This window comes from Lytechinus variegatus, chromosome 7 (genome assembly GCF_018143015.1).
Source record: "Lytechinus variegatus isolate NC3 chromosome 7, Lvar_3.0, whole genome shotgun sequence".
Lineage (NCBI taxonomy): Eukaryota > Metazoa > Echinodermata > Echinoidea > Temnopleuroida > Toxopneustidae > Lytechinus > Lytechinus variegatus.
The window spans coordinates 25765036-25791121 of record NC_054746.1 but is presented as its reverse complement, the minus strand read 5'-3'; the positions used below and the strand labels follow the sequence as shown (position 1 = coordinate 25791121).

General features: G+C 35.5%; 1 protein-coding gene across 2 annotated transcripts in view; it reads right to left on the bottom strand.

Annotated features, from left to right (window-relative positions):
* Nucleotides 1–6579: 6579 nt before the first annotated feature.
* The window catches only part of LOC121418847 (arginine-hydroxylase NDUFAF5, mitochondrial-like), a 90954-nt gene continuing 71447 nt past the window's right edge, over nucleotides 6580–26086 (bottom strand). For both annotated transcript variants that reach the window (XM_041613030.1, XM_041613029.1), the window contains exon 12: nucleotides 6580–7825. In XM_041613030.1, the coding sequence (XP_041468964.1) occupies nucleotides 7742–7825 (84 nt within the window). In that variant the 3' untranslated portion in view covers nucleotides 6580–7741. The remainder of the gene's footprint in view (nucleotides 7826–26086) is intronic.

The following is a 26086-nucleotide window of genomic DNA, read 5'->3' as shown; positions in this document are numbered from 1 at the left end:
GCGTAATTGCTTTGATACCTACACCGCTATCTTATATTCAAAACTCGTACAGACCTTTCAATACTCGGATGAACGACTGCGACTACATTTTTCCAATTATCATTATCATCATTGCCATTCTTGTTCTCGTCATCATTATTGTACTTATCATCACCACATTACTGTCACTCGTAACCATTTTATCGTAATATATGCTTTTAATAAAATAATCAGTCTTATATGAAAAAATATAAGATGGCTTTCCTCCGTTCCCATATAGCACAATATCTAATCACTGTTCCCGTTTGGGCAGGGAGAGGGGGGGGGGGGGGGGGGGGGGATCATTGCCAGCTGGGACAATTTTCATTTCAGGACCAATTCGTGCAAAAATATTTCATTAAACCAATGCACTTGCAGTTTATATCTCATCAGACACCAAGAAGTGTGTTTTTAATATATTTTTTTAAAACATGTGCACATCTAGTTACCAATAATGCATATAGCATTTCTATTTATTTGAAAACAGGATAAAAGAGCATTGTAGATTAAATGCTTTGCTCATGGGCGATTCCATACGTGTCGTACGTGACATTTTGACAATTTCTAGTTTCCTAGCCGAATGCTTTAGCAATAAAATATTTTTTTGTCAATGATAAAGCTATAGTGGGTATTCATGTGAAAAACTAATAACCTACACATAAAAATTGATTATAAGTAAATTATAGGTGAAAATGTTGTGTGTCGTACGGGACGGACGCAGAAAATCAATGTCCCGTACGACACGCAACATTTTAAGCTCTAATTCACCTATGGACAACATATTTTTGTTGGTTGTCATATTTTTGCATGTCTACCCAGTAGTACTTTAATATTACTGCTAAGCAAATTGAAGTTCTTTGTTTGTTTTGACAGCAGGCTGAACAATGTTGTGAAAATGGCTGATTTTTCTAGCATGGAATCGCCCTCATGGGCATAGGTACCGCGGTCGGGGATCGAACCCCGGACTTTCCATGTATAGCCAGGCGCCTTAGACCACTCGGCCACGGTACATCCTTACCAAGAAGTAATGATTACTTAAACGATACTTTTTTACAGCTTATCCACTAAGACAATCATTATGTTTAAACCTGTCTATTCGCACCTTAAGGTTATTATTGGGGAGAAAAACGACAAAATACAAGAGAATAACTTCAAAATCAAAGAAAATAAGAACCGATATCTAATGAAGATCTAAACATATTAAGTATAATCTCAATTAATATTTGCAGATAGCCGTAAATATTTTTGATAAGACCCTTTTATAAAACAACTTGTGTCTATACTATTGGAAAATTAAAAAATATAACTTCTAATATAGCTTAAAATGTCAATGCTTTCATATCTAATAAAGATATGAATGTGTTCACTATGTATAAAAAGTAAAAACAAAAATAATATTCAACTTTTTCAATCGATTTGCGTCGATAATTCTACATTTATAATTCATACCTACGGAAGGGGGAGGCGAATCGGCTCTAAGAACACCTCGTTTATTTAAATGGAATTAATTTGGTATACAAATGATGCACCATTGTACCATTCATTATACCAACTCTGTTCAATATATATTTACATGCATGTATTTTGATTACTTATTTATGAAGTATTTCTTATGTCGATTATTTTTAATTTTATATTGAATGAAATAATTAACTGAACTACATTGAAGTGACACTGAACTGAATTTTAAAAAAAGCATTGAAACTAAGATCTAATGAAGATATCAACATGTTTTTCTATAGATGTATGCTATATTTGGGTTACACTTCGTAATTCCGAAGGTTCTTTTATATTCCGAAGGTTCGTAATTCCGAAACACCTAAATTGCCTCTACCTCAATGTTCGTTAATCCGAAAACGAAAAAGGGTTCGTTAATCCGAACATTTGTGGCGTTATTCCGAAGGTTCGATAATCCGAAAACGAAATAAGGTTCGTTGTTCCGAAGGTCCGATAATCCGAAAAGGAAATAAGGTTTGTTACTCCGAAAAGGAAATAAGGTTCGTTGTTCCGAAGGTTCGTTAGTCCAAAAACAAAATAAGGTTCGTTGTTCCGAAGGTTCGTCAATCCGAGAACAAAATAAGGTTCTTTATTCCGAAGGTTCGTTAATTCGAAAAAATGAAAAAGGATGAGTAATTGGATACACATACACACACATAGGCCTACTGGTCGGTGGATACGAATTGAAATGCATTCCATTTTTAAATTTCACATGGACTATGATAAAAAAAAAGAACATTAAATGTTAAACTGTTATCATTTTTATCGTCATTAACATTGTCAACAATAGGTAACGATCAATAAAATTTTATTAACATTTATATTCTTTATTACCAATTTATTATGATCATCGTTTGGATTATTATGTTCATCATTAGTATTATTAGTACCCCCCCGACAAAGACTTCATTGTGATTCGTAGACTTGCATTTTCGGTACATTGGCTGCGTTGGCGGATTCATCTGCGCCGCTGTGCGAAAACGTAATACAGGTATAGAGTGGAATAATTAGGCTCCGATGCTGCATCTTTATGGTAAGCTTTAACTGACAGGCGGGGGGGGGGGGGGGGGCTTTAAGGACAGCGCTCTGATGTCTAAGATACAAAGGAAATAATTCAAATATAATACAATAATTACAGTGACAACTCGGGCAAAAACGGCTGTAACGACCCTTCAACTTGGGTAAGAAAAAAACTCAATAATCTAATTTATAAATAAAATGTTTACAGTGAGTGTCAAAACATGATTAATGACAAATATTCAAATAGTTCCATGATAAAAGGATGCATGATCTCTTCCTCCTCTACTACTTCATACTTCCTTTTTTTGTTCTCCCTTTTCTCTTCACAGAAGCGGATCTAGAGGGGGGGGGGGGTTGGGGGTTGCAACCCCCCCCAAAAAAAAAAAAATCCGGGGACCATTTTTTAAAATCTAATTTTTTTTAACTTATTTTATTTTATTCTATTTCTATGTATTTATTTCATTTATTATTATTACTATTATTAAAATAGTGGTGTTTTAGATGCAAGAAAACGCCATTTTCCCACACAGATTTTCAAAAATTTTCCCTACTGTGGGAGGGGGGACCCCCCCCTCCCCCCTCCGCTCGGACTCGGTCGCTACGCTCCCTCGCATACCACCCCAACCCCCTTTATAAAAAGCTGGATCCGCCCCTGCTTCATATTCATTACTTCCCTCTCCCCCTTCGTATACTTCACCCTGTCCACCTCCTCATCCTTTTTAGTTGGAATATTAACCTTAAGTGAAATAGTTTTGAAGAAAAAAAATTCCCGTTATTTATAGCAGCCAAATGTGTCCTCGCCTAGTTAATCACAAAAGAACACGCAAGTGGGAGAAATGGGAGTTCTATTTCCATATCGTATATTTCAATCAGCCATTTAGGTGCATATTGCACTCGTCAATTACAATTCATAATGCACCCGGCCAGACCCCGAACATTCAATACCCAAGGTTAAAAATATACATTCAGACATATAAATTGACACTTTTATGGTAAAAAAAAAATCTGAAGTAGGAATGGATAAATTAACTTCAATAATACGGGGCTTGGCAGGGCTCGCTTCTTCATGCTCTATTTCCGCGGCGTTCCGTGGTTAATTGAACGATAAAATCAAGAGCATGTTCTAAAAATGCAATTGTATTAAGTACCCTAAGTCGTCCCGATGGGAGCCGTTAAATTTCCCGTATTAGGATCTTATCAGGATTACTCGCATCAGAGATTATAACATGCAATATACATGAAGATGCCGACAGAACGATCTCAGAGGGCTTTCTGGACAATTTGATTGCTAGGAATGAATGAGCATTTCAAGAAAATGCGGTTAATATTACATGTATTTCTTTCATTGGCCGTATGAAAATAACGTACCCCTTCTCGTTCTACATATTTTGAAAAAAAAATCAACTGCAGCTCACATTTTTTCCTTTTTAAAATATTCAAGAAACAAAAACTACTACTACTACTACTACTACTACTACTTCCGCCACCACCACTACTACTACCACCACTACTACTTCTACATCTATATTACTACTAGTAGTAGTTATTATGCTTCTGCTGCTGCTACTACTACTACTACCACCACCACTACTCCTATTACTACTACTTCTACTCTTACTACTCCTCCTACTACTTCTACTGTTACTTCAAACTACCTCTCTGTATTTTACTACTAGAACTAGCCTATTTCTACTACTACTATTACTACTACTACTACTCCTACTACTACTACTACTACTACTACTACTACTACTACTACTGCTGCTGCTGCTGCTATTACCTACACCACCACTATCGTTTCTGCTTTCAGATAATTATCATACTAATGAGGGCTGCCTTGACTGAAGTGTGAATAGCACTACAAGTAGAAGGAACATTAACTAGTAATACCAAGTTCTACTTGGTATGGTATGTGGAGCGTTGTGGCCCAGTGGATTAGTCTCCGGACTTTGAAACAGAGGGTCGTGGGTTCGAATCCCAGCCATGGTGAAATTTCCTTCAGCAAGAATTTGATCCACAATGTGCTGCACTCATCCCAGGTGAGGTAAATGGGTACCTGGCAGAATTTTTTCCTTGAAACGCAACACGCGCGTAACAGCTGCACTGCTAAAGCAAGGGTGATTATGCTGCATATACTGTAGAGTGCTTAGAGACTTTTGAAAAAGTAAGTATTAAGCACTATATAAGCAAGTATAATTATTACTGCTTCTTGCCAATGATATATATCAACTGGTCATTTCCCTTCTCTCAAAAGTAGCAGCATTTTGCATTTGTACTAATGTGGATTCTGGTCAAACTCCTGTGTACTTTTTTCAACTACCCAAGACCTTTCTATGTCTATCATTCTCAGAGGAGCAGTTCATTCCCATCTATCATATCATGTCCAACACATCTAAATGTCATCAGGCATATAATCTATCTACGGTTATATTTTTCTTCTCTCTGCCCTTTTCAGCACTCTTAGATTCACGCCCTCGACATTATTTTTTTGCTTAATTTCATTCATTATTCAGGGCAATCTTTAATATCGTCATCAGTCATGTTTGCTAGATTATAAGTAAGATCTGGGAGAAAGAAGGAATATCTATTTCTAGAAAACAAACAGATGCACACATATAAAACCACACTACCACCTCCTCTGCCACACATCAAAGAACCTTTAAAGACAAGTGGAATGCCTCTGGCGGTTTCACCTGCATCACGCGATTCAATATAGCAGCAGTGCTGACTTTGAAAACTACTATAACTCGCCCAAGATGTTTAGTGATACTTGGTTACTCTTATGTCCACGTTTTATGAATTAGACCAATACACTTACAGAGATATGATGGTAATTCAACAAATGCCCCCCAACATGGCCAAAGCTCATTGACCTTCCATGACCTTTGACCTTGATCATGTGACCTGAAACTCGCACAGAATGTTCAGTGATACTTGGTTACTCTTATGTCCACGTTTTATGAACTAGACCAATACACTTACCGAGATATGATGGCAATTCAACAAATACCCCCAAACATGGCCAAAGTTCATTGACCTTCCATGACCTTTGACCTTAATCATGTGACCTGAAACTCACAAAGGATGTTCAGTGATACTTGATTACTCTTATGTCCAAGTTTCATGAATCAGATCCATAAACTTTTAAAGTTATGATGGTGATTCAACAGATACCCCAATTACGGCCAAAGTTCATTGACCTTGGTCATGTGACCTGAAATTCGCACAGGATGTTCAGTGATACTTGATTAATATTATGTCCAAGTTTCATGAATAAGATCAATACACTTTCAAAGTTATGATGGTAATTCAACAGATACCCCCAATTTGGCCAAAGTTCATTGACCCTTATGACCTTGGTCATGTGACATGAAACTCATGCAGAATGTTCAGTGATATTTGGTTACCCTTATGTTCAAGTTTCATGAATCAGATCCATACACTTTAAAAGTTATGAGAATTCAAAAACTTAACCTTAGGTTAAGATTTTGATGTTGATTCCCTTAACATGGTCTAAGTTCATTGACCCTAAATGACCTTTGACCTTGATCATGTGACATGAAACTCAGGCAGGATGTTTAGTGATACTTGATTAAACTTACGGCTAAGTTTCATGAACTAGGTCCATATATTTTCTAAGTTATGCTGTCATTTAAAAAACTTAACCTTCGGTTAAGATTTGGTGTTGACGCCGCCGCCTATAGAGTCACTCTGCTATGCAGGTGAGACAAAAAAAACAAATATACGGTGCCATACAGAAATTCCCTGAAAAGTATTTTAAATTAAGTCAAAATCCTTTTCATGATATTCATCTACGTCCAAAAGCTCCAAATTATAACTAACTGAAACTATGTGCACAAACCCCAAGTGTTTGTTTTGACATCAAAATCAATCGGAGGTAACAGTCCATACAGCATACACACCAATTAACTTACATCTGGGGCCATGCTTCATAAAGGCTTTGCAACTGTTGTGACACATTTTTTATGAAACAGGCCCCAGATGAGGAGACATATCCACTGAAATAAAGAAACCCCAACTAAGCACATTTTCAATTAATTTTATTTAAATTCTGAATTTAAGAATTCAACCAATCACACACAATGATGGACTATTCTGAATCAACGAATATCAAATTTGAATTGCAAAAGTTTGCACTCATCTACACAACTTTTAATAGAAAATAATAGAACAGCATCTTGTTTACCAAATGCATAGTGAGGTAATCAATTTTACAATGCATCATCGATCACTTAGCCAAAATAAAATGTTATCATCTTAACACACTTCTTATGTAACAGACATACTTATATTCTTGTTTTACTTTTATATTTTGTTTCAAATATATGTGTTGAGATATCACAAGAGGCTAATTTTCACATTATAATAGAAATCACAAGTGGGTGTGGAACTAAAATCATACAAATGGGCATTTTCACGGTAACTGACGTTACACGGCACAATTTTACACACTTTTCATTGTGTGTATGATTATCTCTAAAACAACAAATGATGGAAGTTAACGTCAGTTACCGTGAAAATGCCCAAATAAGTTTGCAGGCTGACATGAAATATGAATCAGTTTTAACTGTTTCACACACAATTGAAGTAAAAAGTACACCTCAAGTTTTTACAGAAAGAATATCCACTTCAAATTCTTTCATAATGCACATGATCTTAAGAGTGAATTAAATAATCAAAATACACTTATATAACTGTCACTTCGTTGTATATCAAGTACAAATTAAAAACGTCCAATGCTCCTGAAATTCCTCTGAATGGGATAAGCTGATCCTGCATTTCACAATTTACAAAAATAAGTTTGACCACATCTTAGGGAAAAGTCAAACATGATTTTTTTTGGGTAAAATATATAGAATCTAACATCAATTTAAAGGAAATTCTTGTTGCAGGAAACTTCAAAACTATAACTGCGAGATTTCACATACTTTTCTTTCTATAAAAGATTTTTTAAAAAACATTTCCAATGAAGGTGGTTGCTTCTGAGATACCATCACAGCAAGCTATGCCACAAACATTCGTTGCAGAACCATTCAAGCAATATGACCACATAGCTTAGTATGGTAAAAAAAAATGTTAGTGTAACCACATCTTAAGTAAACAGTGAGCATGATTTCCTTGATGATGCATCAATGCTGAGCTTGTCCTTATCGGTGATAAATTACAACATAGAGAAGCTCAAACATTATTCCTTAGGGGGTACATCCATGTTGAGTTTGTCCAGATCTTTAAGTGAAGCTGTTGCCGAACCTCGGGCAGCTGGTTTTGCCTGTGCATGGTTATACAAAGAGAGGAGAAAGCAATCATGACTCAAATTTCTGGACATAAAAAGGTATGCAAGAAAGGATCAAATTATACAATCACAGATAGTATTAGTGTTCATGTTTCTTCAGTCAGCACAGGGTTAATCTCCAGGTTGAAAATATTAATATATGAATAAAAAAGAGGAATATTTACTGAGCAAAATGCTGAAAATTTCATCGAAATCTGATAAAGTTCTTGAATTTTAAAGTTAAGTAATATTTCATGACAGCAGTTAAATGCATGTCATCCTGAATATTCATCATGTGAGCTGATGATGACAAATCCCAACGTTCCCTTCTCTTATGTTGAGGGGAGTTATGCCGACACCGAGGTTTGAAATTTACCCTAAAGAGGCAAAATACAGAAGTTTTAACATGTTATTCCATTTCTTCAGACACTTTCAAGAAAGGAACATGGCCCATTTTCCTGTAGTGAATCAAAGATGAAAACCAAACTGTTTCTTTACTCTGCAAAGATCCTTTGACATTGGAGAATTCGAACAAAGTTGTAATCTGTAACCACAGAACTTGAGCACATTTCTGACACCTCCTAATGCATTAACTAATTGATGTGCTGCCTTGATCTTAACTGCGAGGGACACATGAACCTCCTAGACATTCCATCTTGTTATTCCACAGTTTGTGTGATTCTTGAAAGAATGCCCTTGTCCTCATTTCTGAATGGAAGATGAGGGATGAGTATTACTGTCACATGAGAACTATGGAGAAGATGCCTTTAGGAAGTGTCTTTAAAACCCCACCATGCTCATTGCAGTCAACATGTATTTGACATTAGCATTCTTTCCTTAATTCGAAAGGACAAGGAACAAAAGAGCAGAAAATAATTCGCATAGAGCAAACACCACGATGTGAGTACAATTAAAGATTGGAATATGTACGGTATGCATCAGCAGTTGATGTTGCTGGTATGAGCTTGCAAAAAGCTTGGTTGATCACGGAGAGCTACAGAGCTATCGCAGCATCATCGAAAGCTAGGATCCAAATAACATTAGTCCTAATCCAAGTATCTATCTTCTGAAAATTCCATGGATTAGGAGCCTGCATCTGTGTGGCATTTATCACACATATGGCTCGCTACCTGTCAGAATGCCAACCCGGTCTCATCCGTTGAAATGTTCTAGGTTTGTAACTTCTCTAAGAATCTACTCCTTTTTTATTATTTTACTTCCACTATGATATTTAAGAGATGAAATATGGAATGAAGGAAAGAAAATTATGGTTGCGGACATTATTCCCAGATTATCTACTCGTAAATGAATAAATTTGGAAATATTCCCTTCTGGTGAATATCAGTTTATATAATTCAGCTATGGAGTAGGATATAAAGGACAGAAATCTGATGGATACAATTGTTCATGATTTCTTCTGCTTTCATAGAATAATGGGGAGCAATCTTTTATTTATATATATTGAGTATTCTATCATTGATATTTCTGCTCTGACATTTCAGGAACAAAATGTGAAAATGTAACAACAAACCTCATGAGACAACTCAAAATAAATTCTGAAAAGTAATACATTTAAATGAATATTTGTACCCAAAAAGATTGTTTTTTATTGAATTTTATTCATTCTTACAAACTGAAATAAAGTAGATGTACTTCATTTTGATGCAAAACAAACATAGTTGTCTAATAACCATTGCCAATGGAAATGAAAGAAGTCAGAAGTCAAAAGACAAAATTGTGGTTACTAAGATATTAAAGACCAATCAAATGAAGATCTACAGGAGATGGGAGGCAGCATTCCTCTGCCGAGCGATGGAAATGTCAAGAACTAAAATGCCTCTAGCTCTAAGCAGCCAATTAATGTTTAAAGCTAATATTTTCCTTTGCCTCACTACTCATCTCAGTAAGTTATTGCCTTTTTTTCTTTTTCCTTTTGATTTTATGCTTTTTGAAGCAGTATAATCATGACAACTACATGATTTCATTCGTTTCTGGTGCGATCCATTAGAGAAATTTATCTCTATGTCCTGGGGAGCCATTTGACTACATTCGACTTGCTTGGCTTTCATTTTAGCTTTCATGTGTTTGTACACAGTTTGGCTGATCATGTATACTGCTAGATATCAACTGTGATTTAAAGGCATGGCCTAAGTTGAAAGTGAAAAGAGTTTGTGCTGTACATAGAATATGAACGAGCTATACAATATTCTGAACATGAGCCGAGTAAGTGGATGTTCTTATCCAAAAACAATTTCAAAATAGCCATTTTAAACTAGGATAGAGATTTAGTAAAATATGACTCTTCAGGGAAAAGGTTATTGTTTGTCACAAAAATACAAACAAAAAAGACCTTAACAATATCAATACATATACCTTTATAAATTTTAAAATTGACAAAATGCTGTTTCCATTTTGGAGAGTACAGAGCATGCAATGTCTCAACTATTAACACAGCAGGACATTTCTCTCAAATTTTCAATATCGGGAAGGGTAAACTTGAATTATCATATAGAGATGGGCCAGATGCTAAACTGATGCAACTGACAAGATCAAATGCTTACATCTGTTTGGATGAAAATCAAGTTTCATGGGATATTATTTATAATTGCAACTCTCTACATAAAGGACTTTATATGATGCAGAAATAAAACAGTCGGATATTGAGATCAATAAAGAATGGGTAATACGGGTACATTATTTGTCCCATGACATGCACTTAAAAACATTTTCATGAATTTTAGGAATTGCATCACTACATGGACTCCTTCAAAATGATTGAGTTTCGCATTTGTAAGCGTTGTTGGTAAGATACACGTACAAAGGCTATACAAATTTAAAACATTGATAATCAACACATCAAAAATGAAACCTCCAGACCCATAATACCCATCAAAGCAAACAATAAAGAAACATAAAAAAAAGTATTTCTAGAAATAAACCATTCAAAGTTCAGCATAGGTTCACACCAACTGTATTTAGAATTCAGTTTTGATCATCAACCATTATTTTACCTCGGTATTTACCAAACTGTCGATAAAGACAGCATCTAAAAACAGGAATCACAGTACTCATGATTCTATGTTGATGCGGTAGCCATGCAAACTATTCCTTCAGGAGGAGAAGCTGTCATACGATGAGTCTCAAACTTTCTCAAGGAGCCGTTTTAAGAGGTATGAATGGCTCTAGAGCTCCCTGCCTGGCAAATGACCCCAGCAGAAAGCAACAACAACTCAATCTTCTTGGCATTTCTCACCATCTAAACTTCATCCATTGTATTCAGTCCCCTTATTTTCATTCTCAGAAATCTAACAAGTCAGCAGCAATAGCTGTTAACTTTAGGTTATGTATGTTTCATACTAGGAGGAAGAAAATATTTTAGACCCAGCCATTAAATATATTAATCAAACAAGAGGAAATTCTCATCTTGGTTATAAAATGTGAAAGTATGAAATCATTATGAAACACAGTGTGTTAAAAGTTTTAAAAAGAAAGTTGTAAAGACAAGCTATGTAAATTCAAATTGGCAATTTAGAGAACAGATTATACACCACCACTGTTCCATAAGTCAAGCACATAGGGTAAATATCAGAAATTCTTTTTTTTCTCCTTCAAGCACCATTTCTCCTGGGGCAAAACAAATCAAATACAACAAAGACAGCATATGAATATAAGACCTCACAAAATAAAAAACAATAATTCTTCACATAAATTTTCAAAATAACCATGTTTTCCTGTGTGTGTTGTATCTTTTGTTTTACATTTTTGTTACATATTATTACTTATGACAAAGTTACTAATGGCAAAGTTACAATTGTTTTATTTATGTCATTCAAGGTCATTTCTTTAAGTACAAAGTCACAAGAAATCTCCTTTATCTTGAAACCTCATGACTGGATCTGCAATCATCCACTCCATCCTAGCTTCCGATGTGAGAGGAAAAAGTGGTTTAGTAAACAGCTTTATATATATGCAAAAGCATTGAGGCGTTGTGATCTAGGCATAGGGATTATCTATACTAAGCAAGCACTTCACGGCCCAGTTGTAGATGGAGGAATGCTAACATACTTGAGGGACTTGTCATCAATTTTGATTCATTTTGATGTATTCTGGGATATAGATCCATCTGTGAATTTCTGAGGTGCATTCTGTGACAATCTCATGAAGCTCAATTCAAAAGTTTGTAAGAATCTTTGTCCATATTGAACAAAAATGTTAAATTTAAAAAAAGGAAAAAATATCATCATCCAGCTCAAAACCAACAATAACTAAAGAGGCAATGTTCTCTGTAAAAGCAATAAATGAGCTTCAATATACATAATTCTTCAGATAAGCTTATTTGGCAGAGTAACACTTCTATCAAGTTATAAAATCTAACCAACACAAACATACTAATTCTTTAAGATCCTTTATTATACTTCTAATAGTTTCAACATATCATCTACAGTATGTGAATCATGTGCTCCTGTGAACTTAAAATTTTAAACATGTTCTTCCCTACTTTTTGAATCACTCTGTGATATTCTACAATCAATCAAATTATAGGTTTTAGCTGATCATGTTTTGTTTAGTGTCTGTTTTTTTAGAACTATACCAACATAAATTTGCTGACTTACTATGGGTTATGAGTGGGGCAATATGTATGGTTCAAAAGTTTTCTAGTGACCTCTCACCAACTTAAAGGGGAATGAAACCTTTGGAACAAATAGGCTTGTGTAGAAACAGAAAAATCAAAGAATAAGAATAAAGAAAGTTTGAGGAAAATCAGACAAATAATGAGAAATTTATGAGCATTTGAATATTGCAATCACTAATGCCATGGAGATCCTCCCATTGGCAATACAAGGATGTGTGATGTCACTGATGAACAACTTTCGCTTTGGTGGACTATAAAATACCCTCAAAATGTCTCTTTTTGCTTTTTCGTATGATACAAACTCTCTATCCATGATGTATTCTTAAAAAATATGTGTTACATGCCCTCATGTAGAAAGAACACATGATCTATGGATAGATGTGATAAAAGAGGCAATTCAAGTGAAATATATACTAAAGTAATGGGTAGAGTTGTTCACAAGTGACATCACACATCTTTGTCACATTGCCAATTTGCTATCTCCATAGCATTAGTGATCGCAATATTCAAATGCTCATAACTTTCTCATTATTTGTCCGAATTTTCTCAAACTTTCATTGATCTGTTTCTTTGACTTTTCTGTTTTCACACAAGCTATCGTGTTCCAATGGTTTCATTCTCCTTTAAAGATGTATTAACCTCTACTGCCAAAGAGTGCAAACTATCCACCTTAAAGTAGATTCTACAAGCCTTTGGGCCTTCACTTCTGATTTCCTTGAACAAAACACTACAAAAATGCACAGTTCAAGCATATGTAACCAGACCTAACTTATTTGTCACTAAGAAATGTTTACACATTTCCTTGCAAGGAACCACAGGTCAATCAACTTAAATGCTGAAAGAGTTTCAATGGAATCGTGGGATCCATCATTTCAACATTATCTTTTAAAAAATATTCTCTTCTCAATAAATCTAATAATGATATATTTACCTCCTTTCAAATAGTAGAGTTCAAAGAGGTAGTAGTAAGAATAGTAGTCATATTACAATACTGTATAAAGTGAAGTATTTTAAGACACAAAAGACAAACAAAAGCAATGTTTCCTCTGCAACCATCCATTTTCATCTTTTCCACAACCTTTTACTAAAGTTTAACATCTTTATTTCTGTGATGAAAATATGTTTAAGTTGATTCATGAACATGACACACTTACTCCAGAAGAATTATCTTGAACGTTTAAAACAATAATTGGTTTCCTCATAATAAAGGACAAATATTCATGCTTGATAGTGTTGTATTCTCTGAAGCCCCTATTCATCAACATCGATCATAATAAAATACAGCAGTGAAAGTTTCATAATATCACTATGGATGACAAATTTAGAAAGATGTATTTTTTAAGTTTTGCTTTTGCAGTTTCTATTTAATCAATACACATGATACGTTAATATCTCAATAACTATACAACTGAGAGAGCCAAATATTATCCATAAACAAATCTCCAAACTTTCATATGATTAAATACATAGAGAAATGCGTCACCATGGGCTTGGGCTCTCTCACATGCAAACTGACCATGTCATTCTCATCAGTATTACACAAAAATGCCATAACTTTGTTATTCTACGTCAAATTTTGATAAAATATTTGGTATAACGTATGTATTCAAACTTCAACTGTATGTTTGAAGACTTGTCCTTTAAAATGTTTACAGTGGGACCTAGTGGTGCCATTATTACCCCCGTGGAGGCTTGAGAAACCAGTAGTGAATGGGATGAACTCACAAGATAATTACCACTCTCATGTATAATGCAGAGGCTATGCTGATGAATATCATGGATCAAGCCTTACTAAACATCAAAACTCCATGCACTTTCTACCAAGGGAATACTTAGGGGTGCACGACCCTACAACGCCTTGTTCTTGTCCTTCCTTCTATGTTTTGGACTGCTTGGGTTCTGCTCCAGGTCTGGCTCTGCATAAAATTGCACTCATTAACCCACATCGGACGAGTGTGCCTTACAAGTTCCATCCTACGCATCCTGCATCGCCGACCCCGCGACGTCGGTTCTGCATGCACGATGCGCGGCTACCGTGATCAGATTCTACAGCTCGGGTGTAAACCTTATCCACTATCATAACAAAAAGAAAAATCCTGTTTGGAGATGCCATAAGGTATGAAAATACGCCTGAGGTATATGAGGAAAGCAATGGAGCAATTTTTAATAGAAGAAGAGAGGACAACACAGAGGCAGGAGAGATTTCATGGGTTACTGTCCACCAGTAAAACTAAAATAGGGGAAATCAACCATGAAGAATTCATGAAAACAGATACTCAATTAAAAAATAGGATTCAGGCAAACTGAATGATTTATCATTATGGTTCCTAGTTCTAGCATGTGTGAGAATCTAGTGTGGGATGCTCAGATGGAAAGGATGATTATTGATTAACTTTTTGTCAACTTTAATGGACTGCCCATGGACTAAAGCCTTATATGAAAAATTTGTTTGTTGTTCTATAGCCTCTAGTCAGTAAACACAGCTCTTCATAGCTGATTCTCAAGCATCATAAATTAATACCCCTTTCATATTGCGCTATTCACCGGCAAAGTTCGCCAGCGAAGGGGAAAATGTCCAGTATGAAAGGTACACAGGAGAACTTCACCAGTGAAGTTTGCCGGCGAACTTCTCCACCTCTCGAGGTGGAGAACTTTGCTGGTGAAACTGTTTCACCATCGAAGTTCGCCGGTGAAAAGGCCAGTATGAAAGCAAACCGGAGAACTTCTCCTCTTTAATGACGTCAAAGGTAAATTTTTTCTCTCCCAAAGTCCCCTGTACCGAGATTCCGTGCGCGATAGTTGCAAGCTCAGCTGAATACTATGGCCAAGTAGATACCCTCTAACAATTTTTTTTTACTAACAATATTTCTTAAAAAGCAATTTTTACATGTATAAAATGCGCTAAAATATAAAAACAAGGTGATATTGTTTGTTTTTCTTGTAATACTTCAAAAAATATGTTGTCATTAATTTTTTCATACCTTTTGTAATAGGTAAAAAGTAATGTTTACAATTTTCTTTCGTTTGTTCTACAATCGCCTGTTGACTTTCGCCGGGGAAGAAATGTCAGTGCGAAAGGGTACACTTTTTTCTATGCCGGGGAAGTGAGGAATGTGAGGCGGAGAAGTTCACTGGCGAAGTTCGCCGGTGAAAAATGAAGAGGGCAGTATGAAAGGGGTATATGTGAAATGATTTATTAAATTATTCTGATATGAGAAATTAGTTGCATTCAAGCAACAGCAGAAAGGCTTTATTCCATATGAATACTACTTTGAATACAAAACACTTTCAGTTGAAAACAAGATAGCTTGGACTCCTGCGAATTTTCATAAAAACATGATTTTTACAATCACTTGAATCCAATGAATTTATGAACAAAATTTTCTACTCATTTTATCTCCTTGATTTTTGGAAGCACATTAACATTGAAAAAATGTCCAAATGACAGTTTTTCAATTTCACAGTCTGGTAGGGGCAGTATTCAATTTGTGCATATAAATTTAACCTTTACCGACCTTCATCCACAAACCAGAACAGCAAAAAAGCACCATCGCCCAAAATGAAGCTAGACATTGTTGATATTCATGTTTTTTAAACAAGAAATTCCCAAACATAATGAGAACTTGAAAAAAAGTCACCCTACAAATAAAGATTTTTATAGAATATATAAATAAGGGAATTCATGTAATGAATTAACATATTTGATAATAAGGATGCTCATGAGAAATTGTGAAAAACTGACTAAAAGTAACTCACTTTTGGGCCTACAGGATTAATAGAATCAGGTATGGCAATTTGACTATAAATATTTTCTTTTCTGGCAATGTCTCAGTATGTTCCCTTCTGAACTTTCACAAAACTTTTCAGTACGTATATTTAATGTTTTTCTTCCCAGCTTTGAAAAGTAGAATCCTGAAATTATTATTTCTTTAAATATGTCTGAACACCAACTAATGAAATATGAAGGGAGTCTTGGGACAAACCATACTCCGAATGAGAGCGTGAACAACCTTTGAGAAGATATTTCAACTAAAGGAGACCATAGAACAGTTTTAAGTGGACTGGTTTTAGCTTTCATATTCATAGTGCTGAATGTAGGCCAGCAACGATCAAAACACAAGAAAATTGCACTTCTAATGTGGTCTGTGTTCTTTTTTTTTTATTCATGTATTCATTATCATAGTTATTATCATCATCATCATCTTCATTATTATTAGTAGTATTATTATCAAGTTCTAGGTATTTGTATGAATGCTCCCTGGACCACAAAATTAAAATTTCACATATTTCTTCATAACGTTTAACACTTTAACTAAAGGCAGAGTGGATTGGCTAAATGCATACATATATTGATAATAAACATTGAAATAAAAAAATTCAACAATAATTAATGTGCACCTCCATATTTCATGAATTCCTTCACATATAAGAAAGACAGAGTAACTGAGAAGTCACAGTTGAAAAAAAAAGCAGAGCACTCAATATTTAATACAGGAAATTGACTATTTTTCAAATACTTAAAAACCAAACCCTGAATTAAAGCATTCGATCATCTCCATAACCAAAGGGAAAATCTGAGAATAATGGATGACATTCTATTCTTTTCTATTCTCACAGAGATGCATCAACAAATGGAACAACCTCCCTCAAATGTAGTCGAAAGCCCATCTGTAAACAGCTTCAAATCCAATTTGTTGAAATATTGGAACTCCAGAAAAGAGTTAAATGTGTCTGGAATTCTTCATGAGATGTCATAGAGAGGCAAATAAGTTATTAACTTTGAATGCCTACAACCAAGGTATTATTCTTTCTCTTGGCCATTTAATTTTCTTTGGTTATCTTATGAATTTCACTCTTAACACAAATTGTTTCTCCAAGCATATCAGATTTTTTTTCAAGGGATACTGATGCAAAAATGTCTAGAGCATCCTGTTGTTTTAAACAGTGCAGTTCCATCAGACAAATGAAAGTAACATTTATGACAAGTGAATCCTCCAAGGGATACATTTGAAGGTTGATTCTTTCCATCACAGGAAGATGCCCTGGAAAAAGCTTCACTCTATTGATCTTTAGGTCATTTATCATTTATACCAAGCTGTGAAAGCAAATCAAAATGGCATATTGGATAGATTTTTAGATAATAAGATTATCACAGTTATGTTTCATTTCAAGTTGCATCATAATATAGGACTTTTATCCAGTCTATCTGAGATAAGTAAAATATAAGATAGACCTATACTAAATATTTATTTTCTCCCTATGAAATGAATTCTTTGTTGGATTTTTATTCAACATCATATCAAGCCCTTTATGATGCAAATGTATAGCTCTTTCAACACCCTCCTTCCTCTGTTAATATTTTCACACACATTTTCTGGTATTCAGGCATAGGTGTACAGGGGGGGGGGGAAGTTCATGAAAGTTGTCAGCACTGACAATTAATACCCCTTTCATAAACCCAATTATGCGGCTAATAGCAGCATAATTTGGTCGTAAAATCGGAGGAGGACCAGAGTTATCCGCATTATTTTGATGCTGCAATTATCCGCATAATAGCAGCATCAGGACCAGATTTTTACTTTATGAACGCACTTCGAAAGTAATGTGGATAATTGCCATGGAGCGGTCACAAGGTCACCCTTTTCCAACGCAACCGCATCGGAGGGGGTGTGTGTGGTTGCCATGACGATTATCCTCCTTTTTCAGGACGGGCGCTCGTAAAAATAGTGCAGATCATTTTCAGAGTTTATGAACGCAATTTTTATTGAATTATCCGCATTACTCTTATGCTGCTAATTGGAGGATTGGTTGTGAGGCACTTGCCTCTGACTATTACTATGGTAACTGTCGGAGAAAGCCAACTTGTCAGTGCTGAAAACTTTCATGAAACGCTCCCCTGGTGGGGGAGTCCCACTTCCATTGATCTGTGGATATCATGCGGTTTCAAAAAGGATTAGCTAAAGAACCCCACCCTTAACATCTATTGGGTGCAAGACACAACCCTAAGAAGTTTTACCCCATATGAGATTTACCATTTTAGTAAGTAGAATCAAGTTAGAATGCATTTATATATAACATGCAGAGAATTTGATTTGAAAGATTAACAGAATAGAATAAAATAGAATAAATAATAAAAACTGGTAGGTCTGTTTGAATATTCAGAGCAGGTGTTAGAGCAAGGCTAACATCACGGGTAGATTCACGCATGGCAAAGCCGTGGGTTGGATTGAATTGGCTTGATCGATATTCAATAGGCAGTAATGGGTCTTGGGGGTCAAACTTTACAGGTAGTTGATGATGAAAATTGACAGATTATGACCATTGGCTTGCTCTTGAGTTTGAGGGAATCAATGAATTTGATGTGCCAATAACCTTGCTGCTACTAAATCTGTTGCAGCATGGAAGATTGGTGATCACAACATTTCTGCACTTCTATCAAGGATATAAACAGAGCCAGAAAATTGCACACCGATCAGAAGCAATCATTCAGTCTCTCGTTTATCTACAGATAGGCATTCATTTCATTCTGATATATTAGAGTAGATATAACATTCTGCCAATTTACTTACCAAGTGGAATATATCTTCATTGAATTCAGTGTAGAGCAATTACCTACTGTTTGTTCAGCAAAAGAGCTTCAAAGATATCATGAATGATTGTTTTCTATTTCATCAATGACTGAAGTCACTCCTGGATTCAGGTTTGCCTCAAGTCTTCTTCAGATGTTCAGCATGAAAGCTCTAATCACCTGAAGGTCAAACCAGCCAGTCTGATTGTGTTTGAAAGACAATGGAATATACAGTGGAATATCCTTCAAATCTATTTGATCTCAAAGCTACACACATTTTTTTTAATTATCATTACAAGAAATCTCATATCATTGATTCTAATTTCTATGAAGACAATACACAAATAATATTTTCAAGGTAGTCATTTACAAGTATGTCATGATATTTCAGAACAAATGTTTAGGGCCAGGGGTGTGTTTCACAAAACTGTTAAAATCAAAGTTGTGCCATTTCAATCAGAATAGACGTCTGGCTTGTGATGTAAAAAAAAAAAAAAAAACGGGCCCCAGAATGTTGATGAACTTTGGAAAACAATATGAAGAATGATAGATGCTCTAACAAATTATCATAATGGTTAAAGAAAATTGTTTATATTTAAGTAACTAGACTAGTGAAAAATTTGTTTCTTGGGGTTAAAAAGTCAATATGTGAACTGAAATTGAACTCTAAAAGCAGGTGGCAATAAAACTGAAGTATCTAATAGATGGAATGATGGTTGTTTCAAACTTAACCACACAAGTTCATTCCCCATCCCAACCAGAGAAAATAATCCAAGTTCTCAATGATCATGAGAGAGTAATATGTGTCTTTCTACGTATTTGTAAACAGTGCTCTCTATCTTTTTTTACTTTAAATTATCTATTTTTAAATTTTTTTTAATTCCTAAATTTTGTTTTTTAACAGATTTTAATTCATTGTTTTTATTCGATTTATCTATTTGTTTATTTATCAATTTAATTATGTATTTATTTCTGATTATAATTATCATAATTAGTATGACTTAGGTCGCACTTAAATGCTGACGTGGACATGATATGCAACCCACGATCTTATTGATAGATACGCAGTAGTGTGCGTCCTCATGACATGATCTGACCAATACAGTCAAGCATTTCATACCGTACGCAACTAGGCATGTAAGTGCGACTCTAAGTCATACTTCAATCTTTGTGAAATACCCAACTATTGACACCAGCAGGCTGTTTCATAAAGCTGTTTGTAAGTCAAGAGTGACTTTAAGAATGACTGGTGATCCTTTCTTGGGGTAAATGACATTCACCATTAAATGTCCCTTAACGATTACTTAACATGTCAGAAAGATTCATCAGTCGTTCTTAAAGTCGCTCTTAACTTACGAACAGCTTTATGAAATAGGCTCCTGGTGTGAAAAGGGGGGGTGTTTCACAAAGACTTAAGTATGACTTACAGTCGCACTTAAATGCCTAGTTGCGTAAGGTATGAAATGACAAAATGACAATGGCCAATCAAGATTACTGTTGCATTAGTATTTTGTCCAAAATATGTTCCTTCATCAGACATATTCAATGCTTATAATGCTAGGTATTTGAAAACAAGAACCAAAAACAGGGAATATAGCTAGGCATTGAACATTAGCTAATGATTTCTAATTATATAATCTTTACAATGAAAATGATGCATTTAAACAAAAAATATATTGCTGTACATTTTGAAGTTAAATAGCCTTAAAAATAGACAAATAAGAGTTTTGATAAAGTGATTACTCTGAAGCATTATTAAATTGACGTTATTGAAATATATATATTGCATGCAACCTTTATCATTATTGATTCAATGAAGAAAAAAATAATCACATCGATATCATAAAAAGGTTCATTGGGAAATGAAGGTATTCCTAAATTCTGCAAGCGGCCATGCATGCACCCAGTTAAACCATGGACCTATTACCCTTGGTTAAACTAAGTTTGAAGGATATGAAATTCAAATTGTATGGACTTGCTCGAGGGAGAAGTCCTTATATGAAACCAGAGTGCAAATTGTCTGATCTGTTTTTGCTATCATATTCCAACTGTTGACTTGCTCTACATATATGTACTGAGAAAAAGGAGGGAAGAAAAGCTGTCTTGTTATAAGAGAAAGTTCTGAGTCTACCTTATCCTCAGGCAGGGACGATAATTTACAATTAGCCTCAATGCACAGATATTTTACCACAAATCAAATTAAAATTCCTAGTTTTAAAAGTATAAAAATCAAATACACACAAGAAAGAAAAATTGTATAACAACAAAACTTAATTTTCCAAAGTTAGTTCACATTAACTGACAAAATGAGACATTCTTATTAAGAAATTTTCAATTTGTTAAACCTAACAGACAAAAAATATCTTTCTAGAATTTGCATAAGAAAGTGATATAGACTCAAGAAAAAGTACAAAGGTACAACTCTAAAAAGATAAGTGACAACATACATGTACTTCTATATTCTCAATAGGTACAATACAACACGCTTAAAGTCAAGCATAAGAGTGCACAAGATGTCACACTCGGGTCACTTGTCCTTTTGTATATTAAGTCATGAAACTTCAGATAATTTCTTTTTAATGCTCCAAAAATGTAAAGCATGCCTTTTTCTCTTAAAGGAGTGTACAAATTATTATATTTGATACTTTGTGATTGAATTGGAAGCTCTTCTTATAATTCTTCACATAATGGATTTTTTCAACAAAAATACAACTTTATGTAGAATAACAATATTTCCCCCACGCTTTTCAAAGAAATAGCAGAAAAGACAGTTGTAATTTAATACTTTCATCCCGCAGCAATAATCACAACATTTCAGACCTTCCATTTGCGACAAACCTTGATCAAATTGCCAGCTTCTCTTCTCTTGTTACATTCCATGAAGTAAAAATATTAGCAATGCATTGTTCAACCAAAGAAATCCCAGAGCATTTTCCCTATATTAGGTTTCCAAAATTTGAGATTGCAATTTAGATGAATACAGATATTTTGATATGTGAGAACAAAATGCCACCTTATGCTGTCAATAATGTTGTTATATTGGATGGCTAAGAATGAGACACCAAATATATTTGGCAGTGGCAAGTGGTAGGGTGAGGGGACATATGGATGTACACGTAGAGCTGGAGGTAGGGCCTGAACTGTGTGGCCTTTGACCATGCAAGGAATTTGGCTGGGCCTGGTGCTGCTATCATTCATTAACTCTTTGGTCAGTGCCTGGTGCAGGCCTGGCGCTGGCTTGGTGCTGATAAAACCACCACCAAAATGCCCTAACCCTAGGCCTGGTGCGGGCTATTTTAGCCAGCGCTATTAATATACTCAACATTCTACGACTTAGCCAGAGCCTTGTCTGGACCAGGGAGTTACTGAAAGGGGTATAAAACTACCATAAAGTTAGAACATTGGCCAATCCTGAAACATCTCTTTGAACTGACTATATTTCTGTCCTGCATAAATGCTTTCTCAACATTTCGGCAAGCCATAAAAGACCTACATGGAGAAAAAGGCAGGAGTCTTCTGCTGGGCCCTGTCTTACAGAGAGTTGCATTTGATCAAATTAATCACAAATAGAAAGCTAGTGATGCCAACATCTAAAGTCTATTCAAGTTTCTTTTCTGAATTTGACATGCATGTATTTATTTGTGAATGTCTTTATACATACACCTGTTTGCTCCTATTCGTTTCCAAAGGAACACTATCTGTATTTCGTTTACAATATTTGTATTAAATATGACACTGATAAACATGTATTTCCCAAAATTGAGACTGATTGGATCAATCATAACTCTTTGTAAAACAGGCTCCTGGATTCCAACACTAATTGACCAGCCCTTCGATGATCAAGATACCATTCTCAAGTTTCATCTTCAAACCTAGGAGTCCAGCAGATTAGGGCATTCTTGGATAATAAGGACAAAGCAACACATGATCTGAAAACCTATGGTTAACAAGGATCAGTCATATTGCCACCATTTTGATCTTCTCTTGCTTTGGAGCTTAGCCCCAATGGAGCTATCTCTCTACAGTTACGTGGAATTTGCATTGATATGGCCCTTGTGGTCAAAGAGAAGTTTAACCGAAGAACACCTGCAAAACTGAACAGCATCTAAACTAAAATCTTCTTCGACTTCATATTTTCTAGCTAAAAAATGATGCATGCCTAGAATAAAAGTTCAAACAAAACACTCTGGCAAGGGAACTTGAGAGTCCTGGGACTGTTACTGATCACTAGAACAAAATGTACCAGAACATAATCAGTTTGCTATTTTTCCTCATATGTCATCAAACAAGATTTGTAAAGTTTACCAATTAAAAAATGCTTCATATTTCTACCTTTCCAGCCAGACGCAAAGCACTTTGTAATTTCATCAAATACTAGTATACCCTTTTTACACAGGATCTTCTTAGCCCCGGACTATCGCTAACCCCGTACTATCCTTAACCCCGTACTATTTTTTTTCCTTTTCACACATGCCAAATTGTTATTGCTAACCCCGGATAAGGAATGCTTGCTTTTTACACACAAAACTCGCTAACCCCGGACTAGTGGTTTTTGTCGCTCATTCGTAGTACAAGTACTTCACTCGTACCCTTTTTACACACGCTAAAATTTCCTTAACCCCGTACTATAGGTTGGGCTAAATTGCTATTTAACCCTATCTATAGTACGGGGTTAAGCTTAGCCCACTTTCATTTTACACTAGCGATCTTAACCCCGTACTATCGCTCTTAGCACCGCAATTGCTGGGATAACCCTGCCTTTTTGCAGGGCCAAATAATCCCGTACTAAAGGTGGGGTTAGCCCACTTTGCAAAAATGCTGTGTAAAAAGAAAGTGGGCTAAGCTTAACCCCGTACTATAGGTGGGGCTAAATGGCAATTTAGCCCCACCTATAGTACGGGGTTTAGGAAATTTTAGTGTGTGCAAAAAGGGTATAAGTGGAGGTACTTGGAGAAATACCTGAACTATCAACCGCAAGGTACTTGGAGGCCGTTCTCATTACGCTTTCTAAAACTAGTATACTGGAAGCCAATTCAGGAAACCAGTTTGGAAGATCGCTTTGCTAGCGTTCCCATTTGATCACACGAAAGCGGTTTTCAAAATCACTTCACGTAAAGCGCTCTTGTTGCCATGGAAATGCTCTCAGTGGGGTGACACGTTTCGCGCGAAATTCGAAACCGCAGCATGGTCATTCTACACCTGTCGTGTGGAGTAGCGCGTTCAAAATGTGCGAAGATTGCTTCCCGAAGAACGGTTGTGTCCTCACTTACGCTAAAATCAGTTTAACAAGGCAAAGCGATCTTGAAAACTACATCGCGAGGTGGTTTTCCAAACTGGTTTACAAGATCGCTTCCAAGACCGCTTTGACTAGTTTCCACTAAACTAGTTTTTGGAGCATAGTGAGAACAGCCTCTTGGATTCCCTGCAACACCAGCGCCCTTCTGCAATATCTTTCTTTTCTTCCTATCCACCGTAGTGTTGAATTATGGGTATAAGGTATAAAACAAGTATAATGTAAATCGCAATGTTACAACAGAGACTGGATATTCCCCAGGGAGTGGAGAGTAGACATGTTATTTGGGTGAATCCAGTTATCAGGGTTATACCATCCAGAAGAGCTTTGCATAAAAAATGCATCAAGGTCCTGCATTTGGTGGCCTGTGGTTGTGATTGGTTCTCTTGAAATATTCCCAGTTTCAACCCAGGAGGAATTACATGTATAAATTATTTACGTTACATGTATTCATTAATAAATTTTAGTAATGGAGCAATGTGAGCATGATGCCATAGTATAATATTATACAGATACATAAAGAAATCTTGTTTAAACTAAGGACAAGTCCGCCCCAACAAAAAGTCAACATCAGTAAAAAGCAAAAAATCCAACAAGAATAACACTGAAACTTTCATCAAAATTGGAAGTAAAATAAGAAAGTTCTGACATTTTTTAGCTTGCATAATTTCACAAAACATACACACATCCTGGTCGGTATGCAAATGAGGGGACTAATGACATCACCCACTCACTATTTTTTTTTTTTTTTTCATCAAATAAAGTATGAAATATTCTGATTTGCTCCTTATTGTCCTGTGAAACAAAGGTTTATCCTCATTGAACACATGGAATGACCACTGTTTTAACATTTTATGGTTGAATCAAGTTGGTCCTTATTGTCAAATCTGTAAAAATGATATATTGATAATTCAAACAATAGAAAACAAAAAAAATAGTGAGGGACATCATCGACTCTCTCATTTGCATACCACTGAGTTGTGTATTTATCTGTTTTGTGGAGCGTTGTGGCCCAGTGGATAAGTCTTCTGACTTTGAAACAGAGGGTCGTGGGTTCGAATCCCAGCCATGGCGTAATTTCCTTCAGCAAGAAATTTATCCACATTCTGCTGCACTCGACCCAGGTGAGGTGAATGGGTACCCGGTAGGATTAATTCCTTGAATGCATGAGCGCTGAAAGGCAGCTCGAGCTAAAGCCGGGGTAATAATAATAATAACAACGCGCCTCGGAATAGAATATTTCTAGATAGATGGCGCTATATAAATGCCTATCATTATTATTATTATTATTATTTGTGAAAAAATATACAAAACTTTAGAATGTCATAACTTTCTTATTTTACATCCGATTTTTGATGAAAATTTCAGTGTTATGCTTGTTTGATTTTTCTCGATTGATTTAAAATCAAAATTTTTCTGGGGTGGACTCGACCTTTAAAAGTGTTCCATTCCAATGTAGCGCCACAAACACGTCTGCACATTACTACTACATTTGAACATCTGCAATGCATTATTCATTTAATCCCTTCCAATCTCTGTAGAAATAAACTCGTGGATGTTCGGCCTGTTTTCGTAAATCTACTGATTTATGGCATGCATCCTGCCCTAAATTGACAATATGGATTAAAGTGGTCTTGGGGATTCCCGTAAATCAATTTGTCATTACCCAAGCATCCTCCGAAACCAGGTAGAAAACTGCATCCTTCTCATCACCGCTCACTCTATCTATCCCGCTGGTAATGGAAAGTGGCAATACGGGTGTTT